At 39.9% G+C, this 23,690-nt stretch overlaps 1 protein-coding gene across 1 annotated transcript in view; it reads left to right on the plus strand.

Moving 5' to 3' along the window:
* The window catches only part of SIX4 (SIX homeobox 4), a 36,788-nt gene extending 19,243 nt beyond the window's left edge, over positions 1-17,545 (plus strand). The window contains exon 3 of the mRNA XM_044074485.1: positions 16,679-17,545. Coding sequence (XP_043930420.1) covers positions 16,679-17,466 — 788 coding nt within the window. The 3' untranslated portion in view covers positions 17,467-17,545. The remainder of the gene's footprint in view (positions 1-16,678) is intronic.
* The last annotated feature ends 6,145 nt before the right edge of the window (positions 17,546-23,690 follow it).

The raw sequence follows: 23,690 nt of genomic DNA on the forward strand, positions 1-23,690 counted from the left end.
GTGAAGACCACCGTCTGGCCAGTTTATCAAAGTCTATCATTGCTTTAAGGAATGCTAGACATCACCTACACACTCCTTGTGTAGCTTAGGGCATAAAGGTGATGTTCAGGTGTACCATCCTCAGAACTTCTTTGCCGCAAGTCTGAATGCTGTTTTTAACCATCGATCTGTTACCTCCATCCGTTTTTGCCATTTTTCTGTTTACTGGCTTTCCGGTGATTACTCCTGTTTGCTGAAGTCCTTACCGTTGCAGATAAGTACCCAGTTGTTTTTTTTTTTTTTGTTCTATTTTTTGGCTTGTTTCGTGCTGTTTGGGGTTAATGTCATCCAGGAAGGGTAAATGCCATTGTGGGAGACTGATTACCCATAAAGACTGTCTCGATAAGTGTCTTTTTTGCCTAGGTGTTGCTCATGACCATACGTCTTGTTCAATTTGTCAGACATTTGTCCCTAAAACTCTTCATAGTCGGCTTTCTTCCCTTTCATTGTATCTTGAGAACCAGCGTCTTCAGCTTCTTTCTACAGATACTATGGATGGAATTTCCTGCCCTTCGTTTCAGCCATCAGGGAAGAAGAAGGTGCATAAGGTAAGACCAGAATCTTCCCCTGTCCAGCCTATGCTGGGAGTTTCTTCTGAGGTTATTTTGAACCCGGTGGCTTGCCCTGTTGTTTTGTCAGATTCTACCACATCTCGGTTGGAGGCCGGTGAGAATCTGGCAAGGCTTTGCAGGTGTCCGTTTCAGGCAGGGAGATCCACAGTTGCCTGTTTCTGAGGGTCTAGAGGGGTCCGCAGTTTGTCTTTAGGGAAGAGGTTCCTACTACAATTGCGGAATGCTATCCTGAGTCTGCGCCTTCTCAAGTTTCTAGAACGGATGTCCCCTTAAAAAAAAAACAGAAAACTAATCATGTTTCTTCTGCTGCTAGGGATCCACAGAGTGAGTGGCAGGCCTTTACTCAGTGGTCGTTTAATGCTTTACTGTTGCTAAGGCCTCCTCTGTTAGCCCTTTTAGGGCTGTTAATTATCAGATCCATATCTCCAGGTGTGTCTTGGCTCTTCTTTCTCAGGCTTGTCAGCTTCTTTCTGATCTTCCAGACTTTGAGAGTAAATCTTCTGCTCTTTCCTTGCTTGGGACTCCCTCTCAGGTAGTTCATTATTCTGTTAAATGTATTTATGATGCAGCAGATGCCTTTTCTAGGGCTCCTGCTTTTGGTTCAGTTCTGAGGAGATATTCTTGGCTTAGGCTTCAATCTTTGCCCAATGATATTAAGGCTAAGTTGATGGATGCTCCTCTGGATAATAATCTTTTGTTTGGTGAAGCAGCTGCTTGTTTATTTAAGTCTCTTCAGGACAAGGGAAAGGCTTTACAGGAGCTTAAGCATGTATTTGTTTCTCCTGTGCCTAAATTTCAGTGAAACTACCCTTCTAAGCCAGCCATTGTTCGTAGGCAATCTCTCCCTCCTTCTAAAGGTAAAAAGGGTAGTAAATGGACTCCTCCTGTTAAGGCCACTCAGACTGCAGGAATTCTTAAGCCTTCCTTTCTTGACAAACCAGTTGCTGTCTGACTGTCCAACTGTTGCCAGCCATGTTCCTCTTTCTCTTCGCCTTTCTCTTCCTGTTTGGCTCTGAATCACCCAGGATTCTTGGGTTCTGTCAGTCATTCTGCAGGGGTACTTCATGGTCTGGATTTCCTGCCCTTCTTTTATGGGTATTACTCAGCCTTTTTGGGAACAACTTCCTTTTTTCCCAGAGGTTCTTCGAGACTTCTTGTCTCGGGGTACTATTCAAGAGGTGCCTGTGTCCCAAAGGGGAAAGGGTTTTATTCAAGAATGTTTCTAGTGCCCAGAAAAGAAAGTACTTGGAGACCTATTCTAGACCTCTCAAAACACTAAACACTTTTCTGAAGGTGCCTTCCTTTTGGATGTTGTCCTTTCAGTCCCTTTCTCCTCTCTTGTGCCCTCCAGTCTTTCTGGTGTCTCTGGACCTTAAGGATGCTTATCTCGATATTCCGATCCATCCTCTTTTCAGGAGATTTTTGCGTTTCTCTGTTGCTTTCTGGCATTTTCAGTTTTGTGCTTTGCCCTTTGGCCTTTCTACTGCCCCAAGGGTATTCACCGAATGCCTCGCTCCTGTAATTGCCTTTTGCAAGCTTCAAGGGATCCAAATCTTTCTTTATTTGGATGACCTGCTGATTCAGGCATCTTCTCCAGAGGTTCTTTTGCAAAATCTTCATTTTACCATTTCTCTTCTTCAGAGCCTGGGGTTCAGTATAAACTTCAAAAAGTCTTCCCTGACTCCTTCTCAGGGTCATGTCTTTCTGGGTAGCAGGATTCAAACGGTACCAATGCCAGCATCACTGCCTCCACCAAAGGCATTAACTCTTATTTCTTTCTTTCAAACACTTCTTCCTCCGGCCTCCATTACAGCCAGGGAGTTTCTGTGAGCTCTGGGGTTCATGGCTTTCACCATTTGGATGCTCCCTCTGGCCAAACTCCACATGAGGAAGTTCCAATGGTTTCTGAAGTCAGTGTGGCTTCAGCATGCGCATCAGCTAGACTTTTCTGTTCCTCTTCTCCTGTGTATCAAGAAAGAACTTCTATGGTGGATTCAGCAGTTGTCTCTGAATCCAGGGCTCCCTTTTCAACATCCTCTTCCCTCTCAGGATCTTTTCACAGATGCTTCAGATGTGGGATGGGGAGCAATGTTTAGTTCACTGAGGGTACAGGGAGTGTGGTCACCTTGTCAGTCGAAGGAGCACATCAAAGAGATGAGGGCTCCTATGCTGGCTGTTTAGGCCTTTCATTCTCTCTTCTCTCTGGGGCCTCTCAAGGTATTCACAGACAATACCACAGTCATGTGGTATGTCAGCAAAATGGGGGTATGAGATCTTGCTGTCTTTGCCAGCTGACACTTCTGGTTTGGGATCTGGCTATCCAATGTCAAGTGACTCTTCAGGCAGTTTATATTCCTTCAGATCAGAACATTATAGCAGACAATCTGAGGAGGTTCTTCACTCATTCCCATAAATGGATGCTTCACAGGGATGTGTTTCTGAACATTGTTCACCAGTGGGGTTCTCCTCAAGTAGATCTCTTTGCCTCCCCTCTGAACAGACAACTTCTTCTATTTTCTGCCAGAGTCCCAATGTCCTCTGGTATGGAAGGTGGACGCCGTCTCATTTTCTTGGAAGGGGATGTTTCTTTTTGCATTCTCTCCCCTTCCTCTCATTCTGAGAGTCCTGTTCAAGATTCAAAATGATGCTCCCAAAACCTTGTTGGTGACTCTTTTTTGGCCGTGACAGCACTGGCTCCCTCTACTTCTGCATCTAGCCAAGGACAGTCATCACAAGTTACCTCACAGGGTGGATGTCCTCACACGAAACTAGGGGCCTCTCATCCATCCCCACCTGTCCACTGTTCAGCTGACACTGTGGATGATAGGGTTTTGATCCCTCATAGACACCTTTTTTTCTGAGGACGTGCCGCAGGTCTTGCAAGAGGCCAGGAAACCTACTACTAGGAAATCCTACTTATCTAAATGGAAGAGGTTTTTTATTTGGTGTCTTTCTCGTGACCTGGACCCACTTTCTGTAGATGTTCCTTTGGTTCTCTCTTATTTGTGTGAGTTGCTCAGTGCTGGTTTGGCCTATTCTTCTAGTAAGGCCCACTTATCATCTCTTTCCACTTGTCTGCTTTTAACTCCCCCATTAGGTTCTAGATTTGAGGCTAAGCAATTTCTTAAAGGCGTCCTTAATATTAGACCTCCCAGGAAGCCTGTTCCTCCTCCCTGGGATCTTAATTTTGTTTTGGAAAAATTGACTCAGGCTCCTTTTGAGCCTGCTGTTTCAGCTTCCTTGCAACATTGTTCTTAGAAGACAGTTCTTTTCTTAGCTCTTACTTCTGCCAGATGGGTGTCTGAGTTGCAAGCCTTTATGGCTTGTCCACCTTTTTTGATATTTCATGAGGACAGTGTGTCCTTGCGCAGTAATCCTTCTTTCATGCTCAAGGTGGTTAATGAGTTGTCACTTAATCAGTGTATTAATTTGCCTACTTTTTTCCCCTCTCCACAGTCTGACAGTGGAGAGACAGCTCAGATTTTATTTGGATAAAACTAAAGCTGTCAGAAAATCTGAGCAGTTTGTTTGCTTTCATCCTAGGTCTTTGGGTTTAGCTTTCCAAGCAAACTATTTCCACTTGGAATTCAAAGGCTATTTCCTTTTGTTACACTTTTCATGGAGTAAGGCTTCATTCTTCTGTAAAGGTTCATTCTGCTAGAGCTGTGGCTTCTTCTGGTGCTTTTTTCAAAGGCTTAGATGCTAATTCTATTCTTGAAGCTGCTACCAGGACTTCTGTGCACACCTTTACCAAAGATTACCAGTTGGATGTTATCTCCAGAGCTAGGGCTGCTTTTATCAATGCCATTCTTCATGGTTTCTGTGGGCTCTGCTGCTTCCTCCTCCCATGTTTCTTCTTTAGCTTTGGCACTCTCCCATTTATAATGAATACTGCAGCAGTGAATGTAAGGACATAGTACAGTTGTGTAAAATCTTACCATAACAGTAGATGCCCTTGCCTTCACTGCTGCAGTATTCACTCCCTCCCTCCATCCCCCTAGTTTTTTTTTTCCTTCCTGGATCTGCAGGTTCTCCTTGGTTTTCCTTGGATTGCTGGTTCCTACTGGGGCAATCAGTTCTGAGGATGGTATGCCTGAACATCACCTTTATGCCCTAAGCTATGCAAGGAGTGTGTAGGTGATGTTCAGCATACCTTAAAGCAAAGGTAGAGTTTGGTAAACTGGTCGGACGGTGGGCTTCATGGCAGGGAATCCCATTTGTAAAGAATACTGCAGCAGTGAAGGCAAGGACAACTACTGTTATGGTAATATTTTACACAACTGTACTTTTTACACTCATCTATGGCCTTAGTGACTTTCTCAACATAATAAAGAAATACACCAGATTCAGTAGGCATGACCTGCTCTTGACAAAGCCAAATTGTGCCAGGTCCATTGTTTGGAGGTTTCCTATGTCATTATTTATCAGGTCCGTAATTATTCTTTCCATGGTCTTGCATGTAAAAGTAGTCAGAAATTACAGACCCATAAGTTTGATGTCAGTAGATGATACCCCTTTATGCAGAAGAATGACTGTTACTGTCCTCCACTCTATCGGGACAATGCGACTCCGGAGGCTGTGGTTAAATAGAGATCTTAATGGGCCTTTTGAGTTCTGATTTAAGCTGTTTAAGAGACAACCTGGTTTATTGTTAGACCCCACTGAAGCCGTGTTTTTAGCTTTAGAGAGTGCAGAGGCAACTTGTTCTTTGGTGATAACTGGAAGTGGAGTGGTGTAGAGTATTTCTTGGGAAGAACTGGGGGTGGGGGGGTGATGCGGTGAAATTTGAGCTGAATTTGTTGGTTAGCAGATTTACTATATCTTCTGGATGAGTATAGTTAATGCCATCTACAACTGATTCTGCACATTGTTGGCTGTCAACCTTTAGATTGTAGACAGAACTGAAAAAATACCTTATGATTATCCTTAGCTTTGGTGGCTATTTTTCCTTAAAATCTGCTGTCAGAGACTTGACTAGTTCCCTGATTCACTTGTTTAGACTAATGAGGTACTTTTTGCTCTGCTGTGCATATTCCCTCTTGCTTACATCTCAACAAGATTTTATTTCCTTTGTTGTACAACCTATTAATACCAGGGGTCCACCAGGGTAGCTTGTTTTTGTGGTTTGATCTGGGTTTATTTTGAAATGGTACTGCTGTTTCTATGCAGTTGTTTATGTGGTCATACAGGGGTTTTGTGTACTCCTCTGCAGGGGGGTTTATGTTTTCTGGATTTGGGGAGCTTGGAAACCTAGCTATGCCATCCCTTGATAGGGAGTCATTTACCTTAGAGAAGTTCTTAAAGTTTTTGGGGGTTAGGTGGGGGGCTAATTTTACTTTTATTTGAAGGGAGACCAATTTGTGATCTGATCTTACTATTGAGGACATCACACTAGGGGACATGGAGCACTCTCCTGTATTTGTGAGTACCAGATCTGTGATATTTGTTCCCCTAGTGGGAGTGCAGACTAGTTGCTTTAGGGCATTTGAATTCAAAGTCAAAAGTTCTTTGGGCCTGCATGTTAATGGTCATGTATGCCTTCTGAATTAATGAAGGGTTAGTTAAATTCACCCATGAATGTGTTACTGGGCTGGATGGTGAGTGATTCTAGTAATGCCAGGTATGATGTATGGGTTTCCTGGTTCATGGTGGGGGACCTGTAGTTAACAAGAATATGGTAGTAGATTTTTCCCATGGTTAGTTGGATGTGGAGTAGCTCAAGCATGTCATATTGTTTGACCAGACTTGAGGTGTGCTTATCCTTTATGTAGCTGGATGCAGCTCTGCATTTTGCTCTTCCATAGTCAGTGGGTGGTCGGAATGTATGAAAGGCATTATAGCCATGCACTGTCGGGGTGCTTTCTGTGGCTTTGAACCATGGTCCAGTAACTGCACAGACATTAGCATTCTCTGGGGTGAGGACAGCTTCCAGGGAGTGCAGTTTCTTGTTGAGACTTCTAGCATTGATCAGTAACACCTTTAGCTTGTCCTGAGTAGCTTTTGTTATGTTGGAAGGTTTGTATGTTTGGCAATGCCTAAAAAAGGCACAATAGGGGTGGATAATGTTTTGGCCAATATACAAAAGTCTAGAGATGACAGGTGAAGACCATCCCTGGCAAAGCAGCATGTCCTGTCAACCATGGCCTCCCAGACTGACAAGTACTGGAGCTTTGGAATGAAACCAGTAGCTAAGCCAATTGTCAAAGTCGATCCTTTTCTGCTGGTATTGTGGCATCATCTTTGGAGAAAGTAGAATGTTGATCAGTGCCAGGCTCGTAGCTGCCTGTGATACATATTCTGAGAGCTCAATATTGTCTGTCTCTTTATATATAGTCCAAGGAGGTATGTCTCGGGTCATTCACACCCACAGTGACTATGACTTAGTCATACTTGTACTTAGGGGTAAGTGACCTGAGTGCTTGCTTAATCTAGTGAATGTTGGCCCCTGACAAGCAACTAATGGTAACCTTCTCCTTATCCAGCCTGGTAAGATGGACGTCAGTGCACCTCACAATGGAAACTCCTATGACCAGAATATTGGGTTGTAGAGTGTTTTGCCTTATGGGATTGATAGTTGAGACACAGTGAGATGTGGCTTTATGTGTTGTGATGGGAAGTGCCTTGTTTGCGTGCATGTCATCAGAATTGTCACAAATCATACCTTCTGTGAAAAAAAAAATATATAAATAAACCCCTTCTTTGGAATGAAATTGATCTCACCATTTGGTCACCCATCATATTACATTCCAATCCTAGTAAGTCCCTTCACTACTTTTTCGGTATATTGAGCCCTCCAAGACAAATTCTGCTTCTTAAAGAAAAATAAAACTGAAGAAATCACAATCTACTCTATGTTTTAAAAAAAAAAAAAAACAAACCTTGCCCCCTCCCCGACATCATCCTAACAACCATCAGCTGTCTTAATGTTTGTGAAAGGTTTAAAAATATGTCCTAATGTTCTGGAATCTTCTCTTACTTAATATGATCTAAGCTTCACTGCAGTTCTTTAAATTCTTTCATTATCTGAACAAACTAGGGTGCCTATAGATTTCTATTATTTTCCTAATGTCTGCTGTGATACCTGTTACTTTCTTTCTCTGTCGGTCTGTCTCTGTTTTCATTCCTTCAGTAGCACAGTGTTAACTGCTTTAATTATTCCTACTATAATACTCTGTATTAATATTTATTGATTTATTTCAGTTTGATAACCAGGGAAGTCCAACTGGGCCACGAGAAGAGCCCGTTTTCAGTGGAGGCCCAGGGAGAAAAGCTCCAGATACAATCACTGAGAAACTATGAAACAAAGCACCAAAACAGTTACATACAAAGAATATGAAAACAATCAATTGTTTTAGAGATGAAAACAAATCTATATGTATATATATCTTCAAATACAGTAGGTTCAGAGAGTAATAAAGCTAATCCTGTTAATTGTAATATAAGCATACATTTTGCTTTGCTGTTTTTATTGTGCTGTATGAATTTTTATTGGTTGTAACAAAGTCATGGCTGAAAGTTGACTCTTCTGGTCTAGTCTACCTTGCTCTGTAAACAAACAAACAAATAAATGGATGTGCTGATGGTTAGACTGCAGTGATGTTGATTTGTACTTAATCCAGGCTACTTTGAAAGATTACGTTTGGCTGTAATCCATGGAGCTGGTTTACTATTCACTGTTGAGAAAGTGCAGTGGTATGGTAATGAAGTGTTCATATTTTGTGATACATATCCAGTTAGTACTTGGAATGCTCATTCCATAGACTGGATTCTGATTCCTGCTGGAAGGCACTGTAGGAGACATTTTCCCTTGAAATGTTGACTTTGAGCTACTGGATGATATGATGTGTCTATCACTGAACATAGAACAGCTCATAGTAGGTTTCAGCAGAACCAGTTAAGGGTCATGCATTTGCCAGAGTGTGGTTAGGTTATGTAGGCTCAGTGACTAGCTGGGAAAAGCCACAATATCATATCAGAAATAAAACATTTGAAATGGGATACCAGCTTCATGCTTACTTAATATTATTACACTAAAGAACACCAAGCATTTTTTTACAGACATTCACTTCATAAACTGTACTCCATCTTGTCTTGTAAACAGAACACCTATAGCTGCCAAAAGGTGTCTTCTCCACTCCAAGCTGCTGATGTCATTACCGTAATGCAGGTACATGACCCATTCAGCATTGTTGTTTTTATTTTTTTAAAGCAGATGAAAACAAGCCTTGCATAAATGGTGTTGATTCCTGCTGAAGATCTCATGATGAATTACATCTCTGTTATTAAGTTATATGCCAGAGTGAAATGTGAAGCTAAGTACACTTGCATACAAATATAGTTCTTGGATGCATACTCTACACAATGTTGTAATTAATACATGTTAGGTAACCGAGTGTGTCGGCACAATTTTAAAAATTTAACACCACATACACCACATATTTTGTACGTAATGTATGTTTAAATATTTTATGTTTGCATAGTGGCAATATATTTGCCCAGACTAGGCAATGTTATTGTGCTTTATAAAACTCCAACGCATCAAAATTAGAACAGGCATTGTACCAGGCTCTCTGCTTCCAGGCGTTGCCCAGTAAAACCTTCAAGACTAAGCTATTCTGTATTTCTGGAATAAGGTCTGAGAGATGTGGATAAAATATGAAAAAAAAATAGTACAGTATATGAGACTGTTAAAGGTGGTGATGATGTGTTGTGTGCATGATAAACAAACAAACAAAAAAACCCAACAACAAGCGAATGAGTAAGTGTAGCTGATATAATGTGTAATGATGAAACTGCACTGTGGTTTTACAGGAGAAGTAATAGTCTAAATGGATGTTAGAACACTGCTGTTTGTTCATTCTATTGTAGTTTGTTTGCACACTGTCATGTGGCAGAAATATATAATGGAATGTTTGTATAATTTGTGAAAGCATTAATACTTTTCTTTTGCTACTTACCCATCTCTCTGCCTAAAGGAGATGTTTAAAATTCAGATCTTATCAGTATATTTCCAGTTTGCTTTTTCACACTGTTTTAGTATTCTTTTGGAATGTTTTTTTTTTCCCGTTGTTTTTAACCTTCATCTTTATATGTCTGTATTTCTTTTTTATTTTCTTACTTTTGCTGTTTTACTTTGGAGCTTTTCTCCCCAGACATCCACTGAAAAGGAGTTTTTTCATATACCCAGATGGATCATCCTGGTAAACAAATGCTAGTAAATTATGTAAATAATGTATAAATAAACATGAAGGTTCTGTCTGTGTTTATGTGTTCCATAGTTATTGAGCTGTGTTGCCACAGTATTATAAATATTTAAATATTACTCTGGCAGCAAACCTGTTTGGAAAATTTACTACATCATTACTGTGCTCAGCTCAGATACTATGGACAGTTTGTACAGACCTAAGGCAAGTGTAATTTTCATTGGAGATGTAGCAAAGATTATGCAAGTGAACTGTTTTCAAACACAGTCACATGCACACACATGCTTACACATGATCACACTAGGAGCAGGTTGTAGCATTTCATTAACTGTTATTACTTCTTGTCAGAGAAGCAGTATTATCATAAAAAGATTGAAACTTCTTGTTGGAGAAGCAGTATTAGCATAAAAAATTGAAACGTCTTGTCAGAGAAGCAGCATTGAAACTTTCTAGGTAAAGACAGCCCTTAGGGTAGAAATTTCAAATGTTGACCTAGCTTTAAGTGGAAGAGCCAGTGTAGTTATACCAAGTGCAGAAAGGTAAGCCTGTCAGGATTTGGTGATAGCTAACTGTCTACATTGCAGATGCATGACAGGATACCCCTCTGGGTTATCATCCAGTATTGTTACCATTATTAATGACAAGAACTATGCATTCATTAATTTCATCTGTCTGTTTTGGATTGTTGGATCTTTGAACAAGAGTAAGAACAGTGAATGAACTTTGAAGTAGGTTTTACATGGACTTTGAGGGAGACTGAAAGTGGGATCCTGCTTCCCAGGGATACAGTGTGCTCATGTTTGTATTGCCTTTGTTTCTTTAGCTACTGAGCAAATTTCCAAGTTAACAAATAGCTACTTTCCATCATGCTTTAGATAGATGGACGTTTAGCAACAGTTCAATGGTAGCTCACATTCTTCTGAAGATACCTGTTCAACAGTTATGCATGCTTTCTATATATTTGCCAATGTGTTGTCATAATTCTGAGTAATGTGTTCCATTTCATTGTACAACTATAAATGCTTGTGGCTGGCTGACTGAGGAAGCAAGTAAATGTAGCACATGACTGGTTAGATATAACTGATGGCATCTGTCCTGTCAAGTGTGACTGCTTTTCATGCAGATACTATAAACCAATATGATGGAGCTGGCTTATTTTAAGTGTTTTAAATAATTATGACCTTGGAGTTCCAGACTAGTCTGGCTGGTGACAGTGTAGTACACAGAAGCGAGAAGAGTTGGTGGAAGTGAAATGGTATTATTAACTCCAGCTTGAAACTGCTGTGTGATTATGCAAATGCAAAATAGTATAAACCAAGACTAATTAATAGTTTTGTTAGTAAGGCAAATCTGCAAGGCACTAAACTGAGTGTAGGAGGTAGAATCCCGGGAAGCTAGTGGCCATAACTATGCTCTCCTGCTAACATTTTGAAGTTTGTTTGGGTTCAGCAAGCACAGGCTGTAGCCCAAGGTAGCAGTGCACACTTAAATATGCTGTTAAGCCTATCCATGACAATTACAAACATAATTATATCTGTACGCTAATATATAGTGTGCACACATTTTAAATCCTTGCAGCTGAAAAATATATCAGCATGGCACAAGGTTATGGCTGTAGGCTTTCCCGTGCAGAAGTAATTCTTAAGAAAGTCAAACCAAATAGATTATTAGTACATGCATATGAAGAGTCAGTGTTATTAAACAAAAATCAGCCCTCGCATACACACATTCAGTACTTGGGGAACCTATGAAAGGTTTAAATGCCATGAACAGAAAATAGACATAGAAACCTTTCTTATTTAATGAAATGTTGTGGGTGTTGTCTCATGTTGTCACAGTTTGATATGTGCACATTACTATATGTTTTCATAGCACCATGCTGGGTAGAATATTGCTTTTACCTCACAGGGGTTGTTACTGAAATGCTGCTACTACTCAGTACAACTACAGTGAGATGTATGCATGAAAACCCTTAGTTTGGAAGGAGGAGGCTACAAGATGTTGTCATTTCTCCTACCTGATACCTTTTTACCTCTGCTGGTTCTGATTTTAAATTGTAGAATGTAAATTTAACAAGTAAACACCAGCAATATTTAAAAACTTCAGTTGGTGTTTTTCTTAGTTATGATGACAGGGTAAGTTGAAAATAATGCTATAACAGCAGGTAAGGAGACATAAACATGAGGAAAGATGAATGTAAAAATGTTTGATGCTGCTTTTTCTTTTCTTTTTTTTTCTTATAAAAATGTTGCATTTTTTATATTGTTGCTGTTTAGCGTAAAGTCTGTAATATTAAGAAACACAGTAGGGAAATGGGACTTATTTTGCTGTACACCATTAGAAATGTAAAGTTTGATTACAGTGTTTTTTTCACCTGTTAATAAAGTGAAAAGACTAATTTAGAGAAAACTGAATGTAGTTGCATAAAACTGAAACATGCAAGAGTACATTAAGTTATCTGTAATTCTGAGTTTATGTTATAAGGAAAAACATCCTAAATGTTTTAGAGTGACAACTATTGAGAGTTGACCCTAGGCTGATGGTTGCTGTGGTACTGTGAGTTGGCAGTTAGAGAGAGAAGCAGAGCGGTCTCAGTGTCTCTTTAAAGATATTCTGCTTGTTTTTCTCTTAAATCTCCTCATGTAGGATGTGGAAATATTCTGTTTCATGGGCACAGCAGCGTAAAGTATCAGTTATCACTCATTCAAAGTGAAGAATTTTATGAACCTTTGCACAAAGAAGTAAATATAGTTTGGATAATATGATGGCTCAGTGTGTAGATCTCTTTCTCACAGTGTATTTTGTAGCCCACTAGGTTCATAGGATGATAGTAGGCTATTGGCCAGGATGCCCTTATAAGCCTAGTCAAGAATTTCACCCATGTTCCCACAAAGTCAGCACCCATTTCCCCCTGTCTGGCAGGGACACAGGTAGGATCCCAGGGGTATATTTTCTGTTTCCTATCCAGTCGTCCAGGTTCCTCTTAAAGAGAGCTAGTGAGGTACTCTGCTTGACATGGAGAGGGAGTCTATTCCACAGACGGGGGGAGTCTTTGGGACACAAATCTATCCCACCAGCAAGTTCTTTTAATGTCACAGACCAGGTTGAGGCCTTGCATACGGGTTGCATGTGTGGAGTTTAACTTACGGATGTGCAGCAACTCCATCAAGGTTGGGTCTGAGATGGCCTTTTATGCCAGATACAGGTCACCTCTGAGCAGTCTGTATGAGACAGAGTAGAGGGAGAGGAATTTTAGCCTATCTGTATAGGATAGGTGTTTGAGACCCTGCATTTTCCTGGTCAGGAACCTCTGTGGTCTCTCCTGCTGCTGCTTGGCAAAGATGGGGGCATTGTACTTGATAATGGGTCTGATAAGGGAGGAGTACAGGGATGTTATGACCTCCTTGTTCCTGGATGGAATACCCTTACTTATGAGGTGGGCTGTGTAGAAAGCCTTCCATACAACAGAGGCAACATGGTGGTCAAAAGTCAGGGTGCTATCAACCTGGGTGCCCAAGTCCCTCACAACTGACTGTGTGCTTGGTACATTGTTATTAATGTGATAATTAGTGGGGATGCTGTTTTCCCCAAAGGGGGTAATGATGCATTTCTTGGCATTCAGTTTGAGGCCATGCTTCTGGCACCAGTCATTAGTTTTTGTAAGGCCCTCTTGGAGGATGTTCATATCACTAGGGGAATTTAAGACAGCACCTAGCTTGCAATCATCTGCAAACTTGGTCAGCCACAGACCACTGGTTTTGGCTTGCACCTTAGAAAAGTATATGCCAAACAGTAGAGGCCCCAAGACTGATCCTTGGGGTACTCAACTCATTACAGGTGGAGTACTAGAGGTGGCTTCCCCTATTTTGACTGAGTGGGTGCTATCAGTGAGCCAGTTAGCTACCCATGTGGCAACATACGGGTTGATGAATAGCTGGGAGAGTTTATCAATTATACGGGAGTGGGGAATAGTGTTGAAGGCTTTGGATAGGTCAAGGTAGACTGTATGCGCTCTATTCCCCTCGTCCATGGCTTTGGTGACTGTTTTGAAGAAGTCAACCAAGTTTAACAGGCATGATCTCCCTTTGACAAAACCAAACTGTGTGGGGTCAAGTGTTTGGAGGTTGCCAGTGTCCTTGTTTGTAAGGTCCATGATAATGCATTCCATGGCCTTGCAGATCAGGCTAGTTAAGCTGATGGGCCTATAATTGCCTGGGTCAGTGGATGCTCCACCTTTGTGTAGAGGGATGACAGTGGCTGTCCTCCATTCTGCTGGGATGAAGCTAGTGCTCAGGCTTTGGTTGAATAGGGTGCCTAATGGTGCTGAGAGCTTACACCTCAGTTTCATGTAGGACACAGCCAGGGATGTTGTCAGGTCTCATGGAGACTATATTTTTTTGACTTTGAGAGGGCATTAAAGATCTGCTCCCTGATGATAAGGGATGTTGTATGCATGTGGTACTTAAATCCACAGTTTGTTTCACTCAAGAGTAAAAAGCCAGTAAAGTTGAATGGAAATCAACTTTCTTTTTTATGAGATTGTAGGACAGTGGGTATCAGGGAATTGGACCTTTCTTCACAGCAGTCCGATTTTTTGGAGTTGGTATATATAATTAGCTGGGGGGGGGGGTCAGGGGAGTTTGCTCTCTGCATTTTATTTATTTATTTATTTTTATCATTTGTGGAATTGAGCATTTGTGCTTGGTCATGTGCACATTTGAGTAAGTGTTATGTTTCCATATATATGACCAGCCTATCTATCTTGGTTATCAAATGCTTAAATTAAGTAAAATTAGACCTTATACCTCTGTGCTTGTTAAAGGGTATGAGTGTTATGAATGACTGAAGAATTTTGCTTACTGTACACAAGCATACTTCTGAAATGAATATATGAAGAAATATGGTGCAGTAGATCGGAAGGTATATTTTCTTGAAGGCCTGCTTACAGTTGTCCTTCCCCCATGTATACTATATGTTTGTTCTAGCTTTTATGGCTGTCCTTAAATCTTCTAGCTACATCACCGTTTAACATAAAACGCCTGTTCTTGCATTTTGTGGAAGGCTGGCTAGAGAGAACTCCCCTTTTAAACAAATCCATAATTGCTAATGCACAGACCTTTTCTCACTAAGGCATAGAAAATCAGACTGCATTCACTTAGTATCACTGCTAGCCATGACACCACTTTACATAGATTTTCCTAACCTTGTTTGCTTTGTTGATCTCAGTCTCATTACAGGCTAAGGTTATTAAACACTGAGTGGTAAGTATATTTTCTAGGCTATGTGTTTATGGACATGATATAGTAAAACTGAACAGACAAAGCATATCACCAACATTTACAGTTTATAGGGAATTCAATGCCTCAGATAAACAGTTCCCTGTGCTCTGTCCTTATTCTTATTCAAGGTGGGTGCTGCAGCAGTTCTAATTAAAAAATAAAAAAAGAGAGATATCTGGAGCTCTAGAAAAGGTTTTAATGTTGTTACCACTGCTGAGTATTGTTAGCTGTCCATAATGCAAGGTACAAGTGTCGCTGCATTTATGGTGGTGTGAAGCCTTTTATTTTATTTTATTTTTTTAAGTTATGATGGGTGTATGATGGCATTATAGGGAGCTTAATGGTTCTACTACAATTCCCAGAGTTCCAGCAGCTCTAAGGTCACCATCTCACAGTCAGGGATTCAAGTATCTTGCAGTTTGTATGGGCTGCTGCTCATGCTTGAACTAGGATGATGACCTCTGGCAGCTGCAACATCCATGCTGGGGGAGCAGAACAGCCACACCTTACCAGGATACATTATTTGAGCTTGTGTAAGGTAAAAGTGCAGCAGCCCTGGGGAGGGAGTGATAATTTTTCATCCCCTCTCATCCTCTTAGCATAAGAATTCTCAACAAAGTCAAAAATAATAGAAGGACAAAGGCCCCAAATCATGAACCGATTTTAAATGTTACTCTTATAGGTTCATAGGTTCATAGGAGGGTACTAGGCTATTGGCCCTAGGGCCTATATAAGCCTAGCCAAAAATATTAGGTATTTGGGTAGCAACTAGGATGAGAGTTTAAAGTTTATGGAATTGAGGAATTTACAGTTAGGAAGCAATCAGGAACTTTAGGTTTAGGAATGGAGAAAGGAGTTTTAGGGCTAAGGAATGATCAAGAAGTTTAGGTTTAGGCAGGAGTGAAGTTTTTAAGGGTAAGGAATGGGAGTGTAGTTTTAGGTTTAAGGATTGAGTAGGGAGTTTTTTAGGTTACACAGCTGAAGGGGCATTTTAGGGTTAGGGAGAGAGAAAATTGAGGTTAGGGTTAGGGACTTGGCAGCAGTTTTGCCTTTATATGTTGCACAACTATTTTGCACAATTTATTATGTATAGCATATGTTGCACAGATTTTTGTATAATCGTGTATTTTTTATGTAGTTTTTTATGTAGTTTTAAAGTACGTATGAAATGTGCATTTCTCTTTAAATGAAGGGATTTTGGCACCTAAAGTAGTATTTAAATGTTTGATTAATTTAAGATATTCTGAGAAAGTCCACACAACAGTGGATGAAAGCACTAAATCTGAATTTTTTATTTATTAAACCAGTGGAATTTCATCTTGTTGGTGCCTGATTTTCTTCTAAGGAATCCAGTATTCTTTAGTGTTAATTCACCATTACAATGTCTTTTATAGTTGACATGGCAAGAGTAACATGCTGAGGTCCTGAGTTTAAATCCCACCTAAAGGCATATTGCTTTTTTCATTTTTAGTACTTATTCTTTGACCAAGTTTTGTACATAGAAAAATGGGAGGTAACTAGTTTCAATTATCTTTAATATTGAAATCCATCTGTTTTATTTAACATGACTTTTTGTTATTTACAGGAGCCAGTCTAGTGGCAGATCTTGGTGCAGTAGAAAATGGGTCTTCATCCAGTGAAACTGCAATGATAGTGCAACCAGGTAAAGTTTTTCTCACTCCGCTTCCACCCAATACCATTGTGTACAAAACTCCAGGTTCTGGAGAGGTTGTGACAACCATCAAGCAAGAGGCTGCAGATGGAAGTGTTGTGTACCCTCAGTTAATGCCTGTTACTCAGAACACTCAGGTGAATATAGTTTCTTCTGAAAATATTTCTGCACCTTGCCCTCTGCCTTTGGGTCCACTGCTCCTTAATGTCACAGCAGAGCAGAATTTTCTGCCAAACATTGGGCTGAACTCGGACATCTCTGTGAATCAAGCAGTTGTACATGATTCGTCTGCGTCAATAGCTGCAACTAGTGCCCCCACTGCCACTTCTGTTGGTAACAGTAACTTTGCAGGCCTTCACAACTGCTCCTTCATTGGTGGCCAGGAGACATTTTCGGTTTCAACAGCTTCTTCACTTTTAGGGAACAGTGTGGTTTCTACAGGTAGAAATGATTCCACCCATGCCACTGAACACATCCAGCAAGGATTTAGCAATCAACACATATCTGTCCTTCATATGGTACCTAATATGAAAGGTGGTTTCCTTGCATCTCCTGAAAACAAGTCAGAAGACTTGATAATGTTGGATTCGAAATCAAAGTATGGTATAAGTGACATGGTACGTGCAGTATGTGAAGGTTTAGCATGTGACAAAAAAGAAATTATCAGGGCTGAAATAGAAGAAGGCACCAATAATATATAGTTATATTTTATTTTGTTTTCACAAATTTGAGGCTTTAAAAAGTGAATACTTGTTTCTTGTTGCTTAAAAAACAAAGCATCAGCACACTGGTTATCTTTATGCACAAGACTGACAGAAAGTTCCCGGTGTGGGGAGTATCAGTTCAGGTGTCTTTATTTTTCTGTATTTGCTTGTTATTAAGTTGCTATGAAAGGGAACATAATGAATAATAGCGAGTGAAAGCTAGTGGAACTGTGATGCTAATATGTGTTATGAGTTGGATCTTTTTTTTAACTTCATATGGTTGTCTAGAACAAAAACATTTTAAATGAGCTCTCACAGGACTGAAACATTTTTTAATTTGTATTGTAAAGCTCTACCTGCAGAAATGAGCAGAACTTAACAATGCACGGATTGGAATTACATGACAAATGAAGTCTTCCTATGATGCTAACTCATACTGATTTTAAATTTTCCCACTCTGCCAACCTGTCCTGCTCAATCTATAAAGCACGGATCTTCCTGCCTCTCCAGTTCTTAGCTGCCACAAAAGACTTACTTTTGCTGGATTAGGCTATTTTCCTATATTTTGAGAGAGAATTCAGTTAGTTTTTGCTACTGTGGATGAAATTCTGCCTCTGTTTTTTTCTATTCTTTGCTACTTTTATCTAATTTGTCTTCCCTTGTTGCCTCTTAAATTTTCAGTCTTTTTTTTTTTAGTCACGACTTCAGACAGTAATTATGAGTAAGGGAACCCTTTTTGTCTCCTTTGTTTAGGTTTCACCAAGTACACTCCAGAGCATCCCATTTGTCTTAAATTTAACAGTGTGACCAAGCTTTTGTTATCACCAAAAGATACTGCTCCTGTCTTCCCCCATTAGTCATTTTCACACGAGGGCCATGAATAAGGAGACACATCACAAGTGCATTAAGACATTTTAAAAATATTTGGATATAGCAGGTTGACTCTGTGCTTAAACTACCTACATTAATTGTCACAAAGCCCAACACTACAGCTGGTGAGCCTTCCATGTTATCTGTTAAACCTGATTTTTCTCCAGTTTCAGCATCTGCTCTTAATTCTTATCCACTTTTGGCCATACCACATTCTGTTAGATAATTTTTTGGTGGCACCTGACCATCACCTGGAGGGCTCTGATTCTGCTTCAGATATCTTTTCCCAGGTTTTGATGCTGACCTACAAGGCGTAAGTCTGACCAGCACTGACCTTGAAGGCATTTGCTACTTTGATCTGTTTATCTGGTGCCTGTTTGACAGTTATTGTTTACATGATGTCCATTTTACCAGATTGCATGACTGTACAGATTTTTGCAGAATATCCAGATTTTTGGTCTGTTACTCTTTTTTCCTGGCAAATCACTGGAATGATCTCAGGATTGAAGTCACTAAATAATGACATACGTTTGAGTTTCAGACTTCATATCCTTCAGAAAATGTATATCAAAACAAATCCTGTTACTCTAGCAGTTTTCTAAGTTTATAAGAGCAATATTTAAAATATGTCCCTATTTGTACCCCCATTTTGTCAAGCTTTGTCCAGATTTTTTGCATTAAGAGGTTGAGAGGTATGCTGGGTACCAACCTTACAAATGTAAGTTGAGTGGGTGTATGCTTTTTAGATATTTTTTTCTTTCAAATATCTGTTTACGTTTGAGCACATTACTCTGCTTGGTGTACCAGCGACTTATGGCTTCTCTCTCTCTGGGCCTTTGGTTCAGGTGACTATTTTTCATGATCAGTGGTTTCCCTCTTGTTCTTCACAGTCTTGGCTGCCACCTGTGCCTGGTCTGAAAAAAAGGTTTTTCTTCTTAAATATGTCAGCCCAGCCCCCCCCCCCCCACACACACACACACAATACTTCTATTTCAGTGCTTCTGGAGTCCAAATGGCCCCAGATAAGTTTTGCTAAGTTAGGGTTCATTGAACCCCTCCTGAGGCAGAGCCAGTGTCAGAAAATTTGAATAAGGAGAAGCGAGTTTCTTTTTGTCTTTCTCATCTTGAGGATTGTAGGTGTGGAATTTTTCATATTGAATGCAAGAAAGTGGGTGGCCTTCAGAAACAGTATTTTCTCACCAATCAAGGGTACAATAAACATGTTACAGGTTTATGAGCAGTCATTCTGGGTGGGTCCAGCATTAGTTGACACCTGTAAGAATCAAATTGCTAAGGATGTAATAATGTATATTTGACAACATCCAGATACTGTGTCTGTAGTACTGCAAAATGTATTATTGTCTCCTCTTCCCTAAGGGGTGCTTCTTAAACCTGCTGTTATGGCCTCTGTTGTGACTTAGAAGAGGAAGCCTACTCCTAAGTAATCTGTTGTTCAGCCCATGGGCAGGGAATATTGGGCCCTGGAGAGGTTTGAGAAGTATGTTCCCATTCTTTATCTTTTACCTGAAGATACTGTGCCACCATACACTAGGTGGTGTATCTTCATGCCTGACCACTTGGGTAAATTGTAGCATAATGTGAATGGAAGAGAATGTCTAATAGTCCTCTTAAGGAAATCTTTAAAGCTGAGGTATATGCATTGGACAGGTTCCTTGTTCATGTTGTATGCATTCCAATGAATGGAGCTGCCAGGGCATTAGGCCTGAGTATAGCCATTTACAGCACTCCTGGTTCTCATCCCGAGATTCACAGAGGATGGAAGTACATCTCTTGTAGTCTTCCCATTTTAAAGCTACCTTGTTGTTTGCACTGGACATCAGTGAGTCATTAAAATGTATGAAAAAGTGCCATACTGTACTAATGCAGGAAGGAGGCTTCTCTGTTTAGTGGAACAGAGAGGAGTCACTGTACTCACCGGTTTTGCAAAAACATGTAGCCACAACATCAAGATTCCTCTGCATCTCACCAAGCTTCCCCTTCCTGAGCTGTCAAGATGCTGGATCAGATGGTGTGTTTTTTTCTTTTCAGGGTGACTCTGACCAGGCAAAAGTTGGTGTACAGCAGTCTTGACTGCCATCCTTAGATGGAGCTAGATGACGATTTTACCTGTTGTCTTCTCGATTAAGGGTGGCTCACAGTTACTAGTGAGGCTGGAAGGCCGACCATTGTACTGAGGCTTTTAACTCAGACTACCCCCCAATTACTGCCAGGTGTTGCTAGAAGACACAGGCGAGGCAGGAAGGAAGTAAGTATAGAAGCTGTTGACAGCAGAGGCACCCAGGAGGTCTCACAAATTACTCATTACATGTCTTGACCTTTCATACTTAACAAGGCTTGTTGGACTTCTTTCCATGCTTTTCTGTCCAAAGTCACATCTTTGTAACCTGCATTTTATTTCTTTGGCTTCTGCTTTCCTAATGAATGTACCTTCTTTGATTTGTGTTATAGAACCCCAGGGCTGGATCTGAAATCGGTCCTTTTTGGATAAAGTCCACTTCCCAATCAACAAATAATAAATAAAATAAAATGATAAATTGTGTATGTTAAGTAAGTAAATACAATAAAAAAATTAATAAATAATAAAATAAAACAATCAATGTTTTCTTCAGGCAACTGGGGTTAATGAGTGTTTTAATTTTTGGTTGTGTATCATGCTATATACTGCGTTCAAGTTCCTTGACCTTGAAGGTACAGTGGTCATGGGAACAGAACCCTTTGCAGGTTCCAGTCAGAATTTCAGATGCTTACAGGAAATATCTAAATCTGTGGAGTTTCCTCTAGCATCAGAGTGGGCAGACCGTTTGTTACACATTCCTCCTGTTCTACATTCATTACAGCTGTGTCAGCCTTGAGTTGGGGGACACACTGTATGAATAATGTGGTCCAGACCCCAGGCAGAACATTGCATGTTAATATTCTGTATTCATACCCCTTTACAAGTAAGTCATAAAAGTTTTTGAATGATCTTTCAAAAGTCACCAATTTCTGCATTACAGTCCATATATTTCAAGGGCCTGACTGACATCCTAAACAGATGTGTTGTGATGCTAAAGAAGTGGTATTTTAAATCCTTTGATCAGAAAGATTTTCTAAAAATGGGATCACCCAGTCTGCAATGGTCATCTTCTTCAACAGTGTAAAATACCACAGTTTTCTGTGATTCCACTTCTCCGCCTAACTGCGGGACTCTGAATGCCTTAGTCTGTCCTTTACCCAAATGTATTATGTGTGCCCTTTTTTGTTTCCTGTGATAGAGGAATTTATTCTTACAGTCTGGTAGGGTATTCTGGTACTGTCTTATTGACCTGGGCAGGTCTGGTATCTCATGCTTCACAGCGCTTCCTGGCCACTCCATTTCTACTTTTGTTTCACAAATATTTCAGAAATTCACTTTTCCATGAGATCATCATGGTCTCACACTGAGAGCATTGTTGCTACTGTTACATTAGATTGAGAGAGTGAGAGAGTTTGGATAGCTTTGTTTTTTACTTATTCCTCACAATATTCTTCCATGCAAATGATATGCAGCAAGAAAGGGACAATACATTTTGACTTAGTTTTTGCCAAGAGTACAAACCTCTTTTAAGAGCAATGTCTTTCAGAGCACTTTGATGCTGGCCTTGGGTACCCCTGTGACACAGTACATTAGTAGATGTTTCAGTTTTTGCAGTGGGTTAAGAGTCTAAATGCTAGGCCTTCCTCAGGGTTTCTAAGGCCAGTTAGGGATTTGGTTCCCCTTTCGGACATTTATTTTGTTTCTTTGTTCTAGCTAGCTGCTTTTGTGAAGCTGAAGGTTTTGTTTCTGGGAAATTCTATTTCTAGTAGCGTTTACTTCACTGAGGTGAATTTCTGAGTCACAAGCCACCATTTGTAAACCCATTTTTCCTGTCTACCACGACGAAAGGTATTATCACATAGCATCTGTTCTGTTATGCCTAAGGTGGCTACTGATACTTATTTTAGTTAGTCTGTTTATTTGCCAGTTTTCTTCATACAGTACTTTTTTTTTTGAGGTAGTATGGACTTACACAGGCAGCTAAAGTTTTTTGAGACGGAGTAAAGCTCATTGAAGAAAGAAAAGAATGTTTTTTCACTGAAGTGCCTTTTTAATTGTATTATATTCTCCAATTGTGTGTGATAACATTTTATAGATTGCTCCCAATAGACATCATAGCATAACTGTCTGCATCCATTACCATTTTCAGAAACGCTTCCCCAGATGGAAGCTGTATGTCCATTACTGTGTCTAGCAAAGCTATGCATGTTGGATGTGACTGTGAGACCCATTGTTGGGGCTACAGTTATCAGTGGTATGTTCCTCTTGGATAATCAACAGGACAATAGTTGGGCAATTTGTACTGTGGAATTTGCACTACACTTGGGTTACTACATCTTGTATAACTAATACTACAGTCACTAGTCTCTGAGGGATGAGTTTGGCTGCTGAGGCCGTAACTCCTCTGGGTTGTGATAATTGTGCAGATTGTTAAAACAATGATATTTATAGCCATCTGTTTAGCATCTCCAGGGAATTTCTTTTCAGTCTATGCAATAAGCATTGTGTTCTAATTGTAGCTTTATATTGTCTAAGTGAATGTAGTACTTCATTCATAGTTTATTATGCTCTCTTCAACACAAGAAATGTATCATGTTGGCACAGCTATGAACAAAAGTTGAACTAATATTGTTAATTATATTAACATGGTGAGTAATATGGAACTTAGTTTTGTAGGACTGTAGAAGTTCTCAAAAGTATTTTATTTCCTGAAGAAGTTTAGAATGTAATATAAAGCACTGAAGTAGGCAGAGTATCTCATTGAAGGTTACGTTTTTCTTTTGACATGTTTAGTCAGAGCTACATTGGGCATTTATAGTTTACAATGTACGTTTTTATTTGCTTGGGTACTTTGCAGTCTTTGAAACTATTTTAAATTATTTGTCTTTCTATGACTTTGTGTGCCTTTTCTACTCGGTGGCCTTTTAAGCATTTTAAAGCACCATTTTAGGAGGATTGCTGATGATCTGCAAGACATACCTCTGTTATTCTCTGTAAACTTGAGCAGTGTCTTCCTTAAGTTGAACTTTAGCAAGTTTTGAATATGTTATAATATTTTTTAATAGTGGAGATACCCAAAGACCTTCTTGCTGTGGATGTATTACTTTGTATTCTAAAATGTGAATAGGAAAATCTATGGTACTAATAATTTCATCACAGCACTGTAAATAATGTATGTATGTTTTTTAAAAAAAAAATGTATTTTATAACTTTGTACATTTCTGTATTTATATGTTCTGTAATGTAGCTGATCGGTTTTCTGTAACTGAATTCA

This window comes from Protopterus annectens, chromosome 6.part0 (genome assembly GCF_019279795.1).
Source record: "Protopterus annectens isolate FY-2018-M chromosome 6.part0, PAN1.0, whole genome shotgun sequence".
Lineage (NCBI taxonomy): Eukaryota > Metazoa > Chordata > Ceratodontiformes > Protopteridae > Protopterus > Protopterus annectens.